Genomic DNA, 12326 nt, shown 5'->3' with positions numbered 1-12326 from the left:
GCCGCCCTGAAATGACCCTTTGACAGCAGCCCCCGATCGCCCTTCAAATGGAAAACCTACACACATACCCACACACACACACACACAGACACAAACAAAAAAACCCCAAGTCTTCCCTTCGGTTGCTACCCGCAATGACGTTTCCCCCTCGGGTCCCGCCCCTCGGGGGGCTTGGAATTTTGGGATTGGCCGAGAGGCCGGGCGGCGCGGCCCCGATTGGGCGGCGGGGCGCTGATTGACAGCGGGGGCGCCCGCCGCGCCCTCCCTCCCCGGTGTGCAAGTCTGTGTGTGCGCGCGGTGTTATGCCGGACAAGAGGGAGGCGACCGCGGCGGCGGCGGCTGTGTTTATTGTCCCTCTCGGCGGCGTGTGGATGTAAAGACTTGGGGGGCTGCAGCGCGGGGCCAGGAAGCCGGCCTTGGAGGCAGCAGCTCCGGCGGTGACTCCGGCGCCCGCCCGAGCAGTAGCCGGCCTTCGCGGAGCGCAAGGAAGGACAAGGCGCCTCAGCGTCCCCGCCACGTCCGTCCGGACGCCCCGAGCTCCCGGCCTGCACCGCCGCCGGCACCGGCACCGCGAGACCTCGCACCCCGCCTGCGGAGGCGCCCGCCGGAGGACGCGGAGGTGCCGCTGCCCCTCAGCCACCGCCGCCGCCGCCGGTTCCTCTCGCTTCCTCCTCTGCCTTTCTCCTCAGCGGCGCTAGGCCCGGGCCAGGCGGACGCCGCGCCTCGAGTTTGAGGGCGGCGGGCGGCGCGGCCTCCTCGCCGGGCTCGGCCGGGCGTGCTCCCGGGTCTGGGCGATGGGGCGCTGGGGGCGCCGCCGCTAGGAGCCGGGCGAGCGGAGCGGTCGGTGCGGGGCAGCGGGGCCGGGCGGCCCGCGGGGAGGCGGGAGCAGCGGCGGCGGCGGCGGGGCCCGGGGCCTGCGAGCGGAGGACCCGCCATGGCCAAGGCGGGCGGCGCGGGAGCCGGCGGCAACGGGGCGCTGACCTGGGTGGTGAGTGAGTGGCGGGCACTGGGGCGGGCGGGGGGCCGGCCCGGCATTGTTCCCGGCCCGCAGGGGGCAGGATTCCGCCGGGCGGGCGCCCGGGGAGGGGAGCGGAGGGGCGGGGGCCTGGGAGAGGGAAATCCGGTCCTCGGAACGCGCCCCGGCGTCTTCCCTCCGAACCCTCAGCTCCCCGCCCCCTTTCTTTCTTCTCTTTCCCTCCTGAGGCTCCGGGCTTGCGGGAGCGTCCTGTGCACTTGAAACTTTGGGGGACAACCCTGGAACGGGACGCGGGGCCCCGCTTCATCCTTTTCCCCACTGCCCTATACGCTGATCTCGGGATTGAGGTCACGGATATGCTGGTGTGTCTGTGTGGGTCAGCGCTTTCCTCCGAATGCGGCTGCAGAAAATCCAGAAGAACGTGTGTGTGTGTGTGTGTGTGTGTGTGTGTGTGAATGCAACCCTTTTTGAACATCCCAAGAAGAATGGATTTGGCGGGGAATCCGTCCACAGCCATTTGCACTTTAAATGCCGAGGCTGATGCGGTGGAAAGCGCCTCGGGATGGCCGTCTGGCTGCGGGGACTGTGCTGCGCGCGGGCCGTCCTCCATCTGTCAGGGCCGGACGGTGCAGAGAGGCGCTCACCTGCCTCAGCCTCGCAGGGGGACCCGGGCGGGGACTGAATGGAGAGGGTTGGGCGAGGAAGACCCCAAGCGATTTGTCCAGGAGTTATAAAAGGATTTCGGCGCTTGCTCGGAAGTCCTGGCGGAGGGAAGACCCAGAGCTGCAATTCCCACGGCGGATCGATAACTCACTGCCGGCGGCGTTTCACTTGCTCAGCAGCGAGTTCACAGCGGGGTCGTTTCCTACACGGAATGGTCCAGCTCAGCCCACTGACTAGGTCCCCAGGAGAACAAGAAAAAAGCGTTACATCCCCCCCCCCTTCCCCCCACCCCCACCCCCCTTTCCCGGCAGGGACTTTGGAGGGACCCTGCCTTTTTTACAAAGCACTTGTAAGGCAACTTTCATACTGGCCTTTTTATTAGTTAATTCTTCTTTATTTTTCTCTTTGCTTGGGTGAGGTTTAGGTGAGTTGAGTAGTTGTATTGACAGGTACTCCCTGTACAAAGCATGTTGCTGTATGCAGGGAAACGTGTTTTGTTTTTTTTGTTTTTTTAAAAATATTTTATTGATTTTTTTTTTTTTTTTTTTTTTTTTTTACAGAGAGGAAGGGAAAGGGAGAGAGAGTCAGAAACATTGATGAGAGAGAAAAACATCGGATCAGCTGCCCCCTACTTACCCCCCCACTGGGGATGTGCCCGCACACCAAGGTACAAACCCTGGACTGGAATCGAACCTGGGACCCTTGAGTCTACAGGCCGACGCTCTATCCACTGAGCCAAACCGGTCAGGGCAGGGAAACGTTTTAACCATTGGTGTTTGTGTGCCAAGGTGCTTTGCAAAATAAGTTGTCAGGCCCTTATTGTTGAATCCCTCCGAAATTTGTAAATCAGTAGTGTAATATGAATAGACTAGAGGCCAGAGACATAAAATGTCATCTGATATAAGATAATGGCCCATGTGGACACTGGGGGGAGGGGGAAGAGGGAATGTATAAACCCCCCAAAAATGTTTTTTTAAATTGATGGCCTTCACTCCTGTAACTAAAATCAAACAACTAAAAATGGCCCTAGTTTGTCAGATGGTTCTCATTCACGATTTGGAAGTGTTGAGACCTGATCAGTGTTTTCTCTGCAGACCTCTGAGAAATGGTAAACATGTTGCTCCAAGATTGGATTGGTTGGCTTTCACATTTGACTAATATTTTAATTTATTGCTATTTAGCTTTGAAGGTATTTAAATAACCACCTTTTTTTTTTTTCCCCAAACTCAGTAAGAAGCTTTCCTTTGTATAATATTGGACTCATTCAATATCAGAAAAGTTCATTTGAAACTAAAATTTATTTTTAAAAGATTTTTTTCATTATTAAACGACTAGAGGCCTGGTGCATGATTTTGTGTACTAATGGGATCCCTCGGTCTGGCCTGTGGGATCTGGTGGGAACTGGTTTTCCAACATCCGCTGAGGGGTCCTGAATTGTGAGAGGGCAAAGGTCAGGCCAAGGGCCCCCACCGGTGCACCATCAGGGCAGGGGAGGGATGCGGGAGGTTGGCCAGCTGGGGAGGGACCCCAGGAGGGCTCCACGGTTTGCCTGGCCTGTCTCCTCCGACCAGATCAGCCAGACCCCAACAGCAAGCTAACCTACCAGTCTGAGTGTCTGCCCCTGGTGGTCAGTGCACGTCATAGCAACTGGTAGACTGTCCCCTGATGGTCAGTGCATGTTATAGCGATGATTGAGTGGCCTTAGCATATCATTAGTTTTGATTGGTTGAAAGGGCGACTGGATATTTACCATATTAGCCTTTTATTATGTAGAATTAATATAGTAAAATAAGGAAAAGAAAAATAAGTTTTATTTATAGATTATATCCTTTTTGTTGAATTTATTTATTAAAAAGATAATTATCCCATATGTCTACTTTAAGATTTGATGCATGCTTTAGATTTAAGTCAGATTATATTATACCTTTATGTCTATACCATTAAGATAGACTTGTTTAATTTTGTGGGAAATGATAGAGTGAGGTGCTTAGGAGCAGGGACATTGAGGTCAGATTGATGTAGATTCAGATCCTGTCTCCAACGCACAGTCAGTGTGACTTTGCACAAGGAACTTAATCTTTCTAAGCTTCTTTTCTCATCTGTAAAATTGAGATAACATATGTAGCACAGCGCTGGGTGTAATAAATGTTTGTTTTTATTGGTGAAGTTCAAGAAATGCACAATCAGAATGATAATTATCTTTCATAAAATATCTTTACTCCAGAATGAAACCAAATAGTTTCTTTGCAAGAGTTTAGGGGTTTGATGCAGTGGTCATCTGCTTCTGAAGAAGGGTAATTTGCTTTGTTGAAACTAGTGTTATGTTGCCACCTGCTTGTGGGTAATAATAGGAAGAAGTAAAATGGTATTAGTCCCTGACATCAGTATTTTGGGGATGGGTGGGTAATGCCATGTGTTCCTGGTATTGACTTCCGTTAAGAGGCATGTCGATATGTAGTGTTAACATTGTCACTGCATGAAAGTTTATGTTACAATATCTGAAACCACAAAGCAAAGTGGCTTAAGATTGAGATAAACTTCTTAATAATGTTATTTGCTTTGTGTTGAATTTGCCATTATCTAAAATTTAAAATAGTGAAAATATACAACAAAACTATTTTGAATTAAAATAGCTATGAAGATTTTGAAACAGCAGTTTCTTTTTTTTTTTTTTTAATTTACTTTTATTGTTTGAAAGTATTACAGGTGCCCTCTCTTCCTCTCCCACTGACACAAGCAGAGTTTTTTAAATTCAATTTTAGTTTGTAAAGTTTTAATTAGTAGACCCTAAAGTCTATTTCATGCCAGTCTTTTATTTATTTTTATTTTTTAAGTTTATTGATTAAGGTATCACATATTTGTCCTCATCCCCCCCATTCCCATCCCAAACCCCTCCCCATCATGCCAGTCTTTTATCATCTTTAAGTGCTTGTAAAAAATAGTTGTGGAAATATTAGAATATAATTAATCACTATGTGAATATTGATCTTTCCTTCCCTTTCCCCTCCAGTAAAACTAGAATTTGATAGGTTAAAAATATTGTAAAAGAAAATATTAAGCAATCGTGTGAAGTCCTGGGAGGGATGGGTACAGGATGGAGCGGTCAATGGGAAAAAAAACAAACAAACCAAAAAATAAAAAAAAAAACTACAACAAAAATAAAAAACAAAGGGAATATCTGTAATACTTTCAACAATAAAGGTAAATTTTTAAAAATAAATAAGAAAATATTAAGCATATAAAAAAGCAATTATTAGTTCAAGGTTACCCACCTTTTCCCTTCCCATTATTTTGAAACCTAGAATTATATCAACTGTTGGTAAATATTTCAGTGTTCATTTCTAAAAGTATATCTTTTTTAAAAAAAATACTAAACCACAGTAAACACTGTAGCATTTTTAAAGTAAAATTTAATGAAATATAAAACAATTTTTTTTATTGTATTTCTTATTCAAGATTTGTTTTGAAGAACATTGCTTTAGCCTAAGCTGGTTTGCCTCAGTGGGTAGAGCGCGGCCTGCAGACTGATGGTTCCGGGTTCCTTTCCAATCAAGGGCACATGCTTGGGTTGTGAGTACAATCACAGTAGGTGGCATGCAGGAGGCAGCCAGTTATTCCCTCTCATCATTGATGTTTTTATCTCTCTTTCCCTTCCTCTCTGAAATCAATAATATATATATTATATTATTTTATTTTAAAGAACATTGCTTTAGTGGCTCATTATCACAAGTTTAATCTGCTAAAATAGATTTTCAAAGCCAATTCTTTTATAAATATGTGCCCTTCAAAATGAAATATATTTCAGATAGTTCTCATAGTTAGGTTTATCTTGCATGTCATTTTGCCTTTTCATGTTACCTTACATCAGGAATGCCTCTCCTCTCTATCAGTCTAAATATTAATTACTCTTCAAGGCCACTTGAGAGTTTTACCAATCTTTTATCCTCCAGTTTATACTCATCTTTTTCTCTTACTCTTATGGATCATAAAATGTAAATGTCTTTCTTTTTTATGGAGCTTTCATGTGTGATACTTTTGTCTTAACAATCCTATGTAATAAAAGCCTAATATGCAAATTGACTGAACAGCATAATGACTAGTCCTTGCACCTGTCCCTCCCAGGACTTCACCACAGGATTGCTTAATATTTTCATCACTGGTCCCTATGATGTGCACTGACCACGAGGGGGCAGACGCCCAATGCAGGAGCTGCCCCCAGACTGCAGGCCCCAGGCCAGCCTAGGTGGATGCCAGTGGGAGCCCCTGGGTCACCCCGCCGGTTGCCCTGTGGAGGGAGGAAACCAGCGGCGGGGGTGGGGTGATCGGGAGGCAGGGCCGGCCGGTGAGTGGGCAACACTGCCTCATGCTACTGCCAATGCTGGTCGCCTCCCCTGGCAGTGGGATGATTGGGGGGCGGGGCCAGCGAGCAGGCAGCGCCAGGCTGGCCAAGGCGGGTGCCAGCAGGGGTCCCCTGATCGCCCTCCTGCTCATCCCACAGATCGACCCTGATCACCAGCCAGGCCTAGGCACCCTATCCATGCATGAATTTCGTGCACCGGGCCTCTAGTTAGATTATAAACTGAAGTCAGAGACCATGTATTTTACTAGTTTATATCCATGTAGTGTTTAGTAGCAAAGAGCTGAATCCAACCTCAGTTATTGTTACAAATTGGAAAATTAATATGCTTAACTTACTGAAAATTCTGTCATTATAAGAACAAGTGGTCAAGTAGCAGTGTTTTTTAGATACATTCTCAAATAATATAATAGCATTATTTAGTAACATTTTTTATAAACTGCTAGCTTTTCTGAATAGAAATGAGTGTGTTCACCTGTATGGTTTCCAATCTGTTCAATACTTGGGTGGTAGCAGCAGTTGCACTTTTCTAAGTATTTTTTTTTTTTAATAAGCCAATTTTTAAAATACAAATATGACCCAGTTTTTAAAAAATATATTTTTATTGATTTTAGAGAGGAAGGAAGAGAGAGATAGAAACATCAAGGAGAGAGAATCATGGATTGGCTGCCTCCTGCATGCCCCACACTGGGAATTGAGCCTGCAACCAAGGCATGTACCCTGACCTGGAATTGAACTGTGACCCCCTGGTTCATAGGTCAGCGCTCAATCACTGAGCCATGCGGGCCTATTAAGGTGATTTTTATTTAAAGAAAAGGTATAATTCTATTTTCAGAGAAGGAAACAGGCCTAGAGATTAGGTAACAAACTATTAGGGTGTGGCTAAGGCAAAAGTGGGATTTAAACCAGGTTAATGTTCTTAACCAGTATTTACTCTGCCCCTTCCATATGAAAACATTAAGAACAAAACAAGTCATCTTTTATACCCTGATGTGATAGGATAAACAAAGCCTTCTGGGATATATCTATAACTTTTTTCTACTAACCTTTTTCTTTCACACAAAAAGTTAGGAAGTACATTTCCCTTACAGGGTATATAACTTTTGTATAGCATAATACTCTTTTAAGAGTATGGGCTATGAAATCACACTATCTGGTTTCATAATTCAGCTTCAAGTACTAGCTTTGTTAGTTTTGGGAAAACATATAAGTTCTTCAGATCTTAGTTTCCACATCTATAAAAAGAGCATCATACTTAGTGTTGACTTTATGGAGCTCTTATAAGAAAAATTTGAGGATGAATTGAAATTATTCATATAATTCCCATAATGCTTGGCACATAGTAAGCTCCCCAGTGGGTTTTCCTCTATTTAAATCCAGAGATAAGGTTTTTCATTTATTTTATCTCAGAGAAAGTGTATTTTTTAATATTAAGCAATAATCACTACAATAACTCTAGGCATATTTCATGTACATAACAGCATCAAGGTTCTTGTTTAACATCCAGCACCACAGATACCGTGTTTCCCCAAAAATAAGACATCCTCCGAAAATAAGACCAAGTGCATGGAAAGATAAGACATCCCCTGAAAATAAGACCTAGCACAACTTTGGGAGAAAAAATTAATATAAGACACTGTCTTATTTTCGGGGAAACAGGGTAGTTACAGGTTTTTTTCTTTTTTTTCTTTTTAAATAATGGGAACTTTTAAAATCTACTCTCAGCAACTTTCAGGTATACAATGAAGTATTATTAACTATAGTTGCCATACTATACATTATACTTCCAGGAGTTATTTTGACCACCTTTACTCTCCTTCCCTCCACTCCCACCTCTGGCAACCACTAATCTGTGCTCAGTATTTATGTTTGTTTTGTTTTAGATTCTTCATAATTGAAATCATATCTGCCTTTCTCAGACTTATCTCACTTAACATAATGACTTCCCAAGTTTATTAATATTGTCACAAATGGGAAGATTTCATTTTTTATGGTTGAATAATATTTAAGTGTGTGTATGCCACATTTTCTTTATACATTCATCCATTGATAAACACTTTAGGTTGCTTCTATATTTTGGCTATTGTAACTAATGCTGTAGTGAACATAGAGGTGCATATATCTTTTTTGTGTCAGTGTTTTCATTTTTCTTCAGATAAAATACCCAGAAGTGAAATTGCTGGATCATATGGTAGTTTTATTTTTAATTTTTAGGAGATACTCTATACTGTTTTTTATAGTGGCTATACCAACTTACATTCCCACCAGCAGTGCATAAGAATTCCATTTTCTCCACATCTTTGCCAACAATTTATATTTCATATGTTTTTGGTAATAGCCTTTTAACAGCTGTGAGATAATATTATGGACTTGATTTGTATTTCTCTGAAGCTTAGTGATACTGAGCGCATTTTCATGTACCTGTTGGCCATCTGTATGTCTTTGGAAAATAACTACTCAGATTCTCTGCCCATTTTTAAAATCAGATTGCTTAGGGTTTTTTTTTGTTTTGTTTATTTGTATGTCTTTTTTTGTTTTGTTTTGTTTTGTTTTTGCTATTGAGTTGTATTGGGTCTTTATATGTTTTAGATATTAGTCCCTTATTAGGTATATGATTTGCAAATATTTTTCCCATTTGGTAGGTTGCCTTTCATTTTGTTAATGGTTTCCTTTGCTGTGTAGAAAGAAACGTTTTAGCTCAATGTATTCCCATTTGTTTGTTTTTGCTTTTGTTGCCTTTGCTTTTGGTCTGAGATCCTAAAAATCATCACCAATACTTATCTCAGAGAGCTTACCATCTGTGTTCTAAGAATTTTATGGTTTTAGGTCTTACATTCAAAGTATTTATTCCATTTTGAGTTGATTTTTGTTTGATTACTGTTGGAATTTTAATAGGGATTGCATTGAATCTGTAGTTTGCTTTGGGTAGTATGGGCATTATAACAATATTAATTCTTCCAATCCATGAGCACAGAATATCTTTCCATTAATTTGTGTCTTCAGTTTTATTTTTTATTATTATTTTTTTTATCAATGTCTCAATTTTTAGTGCACACCTCCTTGGATAAATTTATTCCTAGGTAGTTTATTCTTTTTTGATGTAGTTGTAAATTGGGTTGTTTTCTTACTTTTTTTCTGATAGTTTGTTATCAGTGTATAGAAACACAACAGAGTTTAGTATATTGTTTTTGTATCCTGCAACTTAACTGAATTAGTTCTAATAGTTTTTTTTTTTATTAGTTCTAATAGTTTTTTGGTGAAGTCTTTAGGGATATATATATATATAAGTATATATAAAGTAAAGCTTATCACAATTTGCAGATAACGATATAGTTATCTGCAAATTGTGATAAGCTTTACTTTGTCCTTTCAGATTGGGATGCCTTTTACAGAAAATGTATTTTTATTTTATTTTATATTCATAGAATTTAGCATTTCTTATGATCTCAAGTATCCCTCATCTTCCACATTTCTCCTTGTCCCTGTCTTTGTAAGGATTTCTGGAGGAGCATAGATGGAAGACAAATAGATAGTTTTTGTCTTCATTAACGGTGGATAGATAACATGACCCTTGCTGTTGTTATGTAGGTGATATGGCTAAAACAGACATTAAGGATGGCAGTTTTGAGGGAGAAAAGGGGAGAAGATGATACAAAAAGGTAATGGAAGTCTTCAGGAGCCTGCAGAACCTTTTTTTTTTTTTTTTTTTTTTTTTTTTTTTTTTTTTTTGCCAAGGGCCATTTGGATATTTAAACATAATTTGCTTAATATAATTCACTTAATATAAATGTATGTTGCTATGAAAAAGCTCCAAGATTTATTGAATTTCTAGTCCCACCTGCAGTTGCCTTGGAAGGGCCAGACCAAACACTGTCAGGGGCCTTTAAGTACCTCTGGTCTAAGATACAAGAGACTTGTTGCTAAAGCTTTTGCTGGTCCCACTCTTGTGTGCTTGGGGATGGTGAGATTTCTGTTCCGATTATGAGAATGAGCGACTCAGTTTCTTTTTAGCACCGACTGGCAGGCCATTTGCATCTCCTTTCACCTCTTTGGCAGCAATTTATCTCCTTAGAAAAATAGGAATTGTGGGTGATTGCCCCAAATTGCTATATTTTGGGTGACAACTCTGTGCAAGAAAAATCTTTCTTTTTTCAAAAATGATCTTGGTATATATTCATTCTAAAATAAGAAGTTAGTTTTATTGGAATGTTTTTTTCTGGTGGCTGAGAAGTATTCCTAAAAAAGGTTGATTCGGGTATATATGAAATCTATATTCTTTTACTAGGAGTTAGTGGTATTGCAAAAGTCCTATAAAATAGATTAATATTTTTAAAAAGATTTAATGTATTATTTTGATGCTTCTGTTATAATTTAAAAGTCCCTGATAGCTGAAACCGGTTTGGCTCAGTGGATAGAGCGTCAGCCTGCGGACTGAAAGGTCCCGGGTTCGATTCCGGTCAGGGGCACGTACCTTGGTTGTGGGCACATCCCCAGTTGGGGGTATGCAAGAGGCAGCTGGTTGATGTTTCTCTCTCATCGACGTTTCTAACTCTTAACTCTCTATCCCTCTCAATTCCTCTCTGTGTAAATTAATAAAATATATTAAAAAAACAAACAAAAAAAACCCAAACAAGTTCCTGATAATGTATTTGTTTGCAGCCAGTTTTTTTAAACTTTAGAAAAAGTCAATTATGGTATCGTCATAAGTTTAAATCACAAAGAGTAGAATTAAAACAACTATTTTAACTCTCTAAAGGATATTGATCCTATATTAAGATTGCTTAATATTTGATTGTTTTTAATTTACCTGGGAATGAAAATGTGACCCTAATTTCTTAGATTTCAGTGTAATTGGTGCTGGTATTGTTTATTACTATAAACAGTTTGGTAATTTAACCACCCAACAAGTAAAATAAATTATAAATAAACTTAAATAATGTTATCTTTGATGAAAGATTATTTGTAATGCTCTTGGTAATTGATTATTTTAAAAGACATATTGATAATTTTTAGTCAAGGTGGAATACTTAAGTGTAATTATGATAGTACAATACATCATTACTATGAATGCATCAAAAAAAGAAAAGGTTAAATTATTTTGAATCTAAAAATCCTTTTCAATATTTAAAGCGAGTATAATTCTTTTAGTTTACAGTATTAAATATATTACTCTCCTTTATCATCTGTGGGATTGACCATGCTTTTTATAAACATGTACATAAGAGTTTGCTGGTCTCTTTTTGTTCAGATTAATTTCTTGATTTCCCCCCCCCCCCCCCCTAATATCATTAGTAACAGTGTTAAAATTGAAAAGCTACTCAGGGTGACCTTTCCTTTTTCTTTTTTTAAAGATAAAGATAGTAATAATTACATCTGGTGGTGAACATATTTTTTCTCATTTAATTTCTCTGTTTTTAGGCTGATATTTGTATTCATATGTGTTCTAGGGATGGGACCTCCACTGAATGGGGAGGGAGAGGGAAATTGCCCTCTCTTGCTTTATCCCCAGACTTTGATTTTTAATGGCCAGCCCACTTACTTAGGAGGCAATTTGCTAATAAACAGGAGCTGAAAGAAACCATTATTCTAGGTTTCTGTAAGAAAAACATATAGATTTCTCAGGAGAAAACCTTTTTTTATTGCTCATAAGCCAGTGAGCATTGCAAACTACCATTTGTTGAGAATGTGAAAGTAAGACAAATTTGACGGCACTGTTAATTTCTGCTTTCTACTCTGTCAAGGCTGCCAATCTTGGGTTTCATTTACTTTTTGCCTAGATTTTAATTCTAGTTGGAAAGTTGGGACAGCAGAAGTAATAAGAAGGTATAAATAGTGCCATGGGAAAAAAGAAACCTTCAGTTTTATTTTAGCTTAATTACGTTTTTACATAGATAGGTCAATAAGATTTAAAATATGTATTCATTGTAGAAAATGAGAAAGTGTGTATCAGAAGATGAAAATGGCCTATACTTCTATTTCTCACAGATAATTTTTATTTCTATTCTGTGGATATATTTTATATATTTTCCTATGCATGTACATAATGTAATTTTTTTCATGATGAATATGGATTCATTTTAATATACATTTTTGTAACTTTGTTCACTAAACAGTATAGTTTTAATAGACTATAATTTAAAAATACTTGTCATATAATTTTTAACAAAAATTTTATAGCAATAGAAGCTTATAATTAACAGATATTTTTTGGTATGGATAACTAAAAATATTTACTCAATGAAATATCGAGGGTAAAGATTTATATGAAGTTTAAGAAATTATTTAACATCTTGTTCTCTGATGCTGTTAGGGAGATAAGGAAATTTATAG

General features: G+C 40.2%; 1 protein-coding gene across 2 annotated transcripts in view; it reads left to right on the top strand.

Annotated features, from left to right (window-relative positions):
* The first annotated feature begins 782 nt into the window (after nucleotides 1-782).
* The window catches only part of TOP2B (DNA topoisomerase II beta), a 56531-nt gene continuing 44987 nt past the window's right edge, over nucleotides 783-12326 (top strand). For both annotated transcript variants that reach the window (XM_084902985.1, XM_084902984.1), the window contains exon 1: nucleotides 783-988. In XM_084902985.1, the coding sequence (XP_084759111.1) occupies nucleotides 935-988 (54 nt within the window). In that variant the 5' untranslated portion in view covers nucleotides 783-934. The remainder of the gene's footprint in view (nucleotides 989-12326) is intronic.

This window comes from Pipistrellus hanaki, assembly GCF_964339955.1.
Source record: "Pipistrellus hanaki genome assembly, chromosome: 13".
Classification (NCBI taxonomy): domain Eukaryota; kingdom Metazoa; phylum Chordata; class Mammalia; order Chiroptera; family Vespertilionidae; genus Pipistrellus; species Pipistrellus hanaki.
This window is presented reverse-complemented; position numbering and strand designations above follow the sequence as displayed.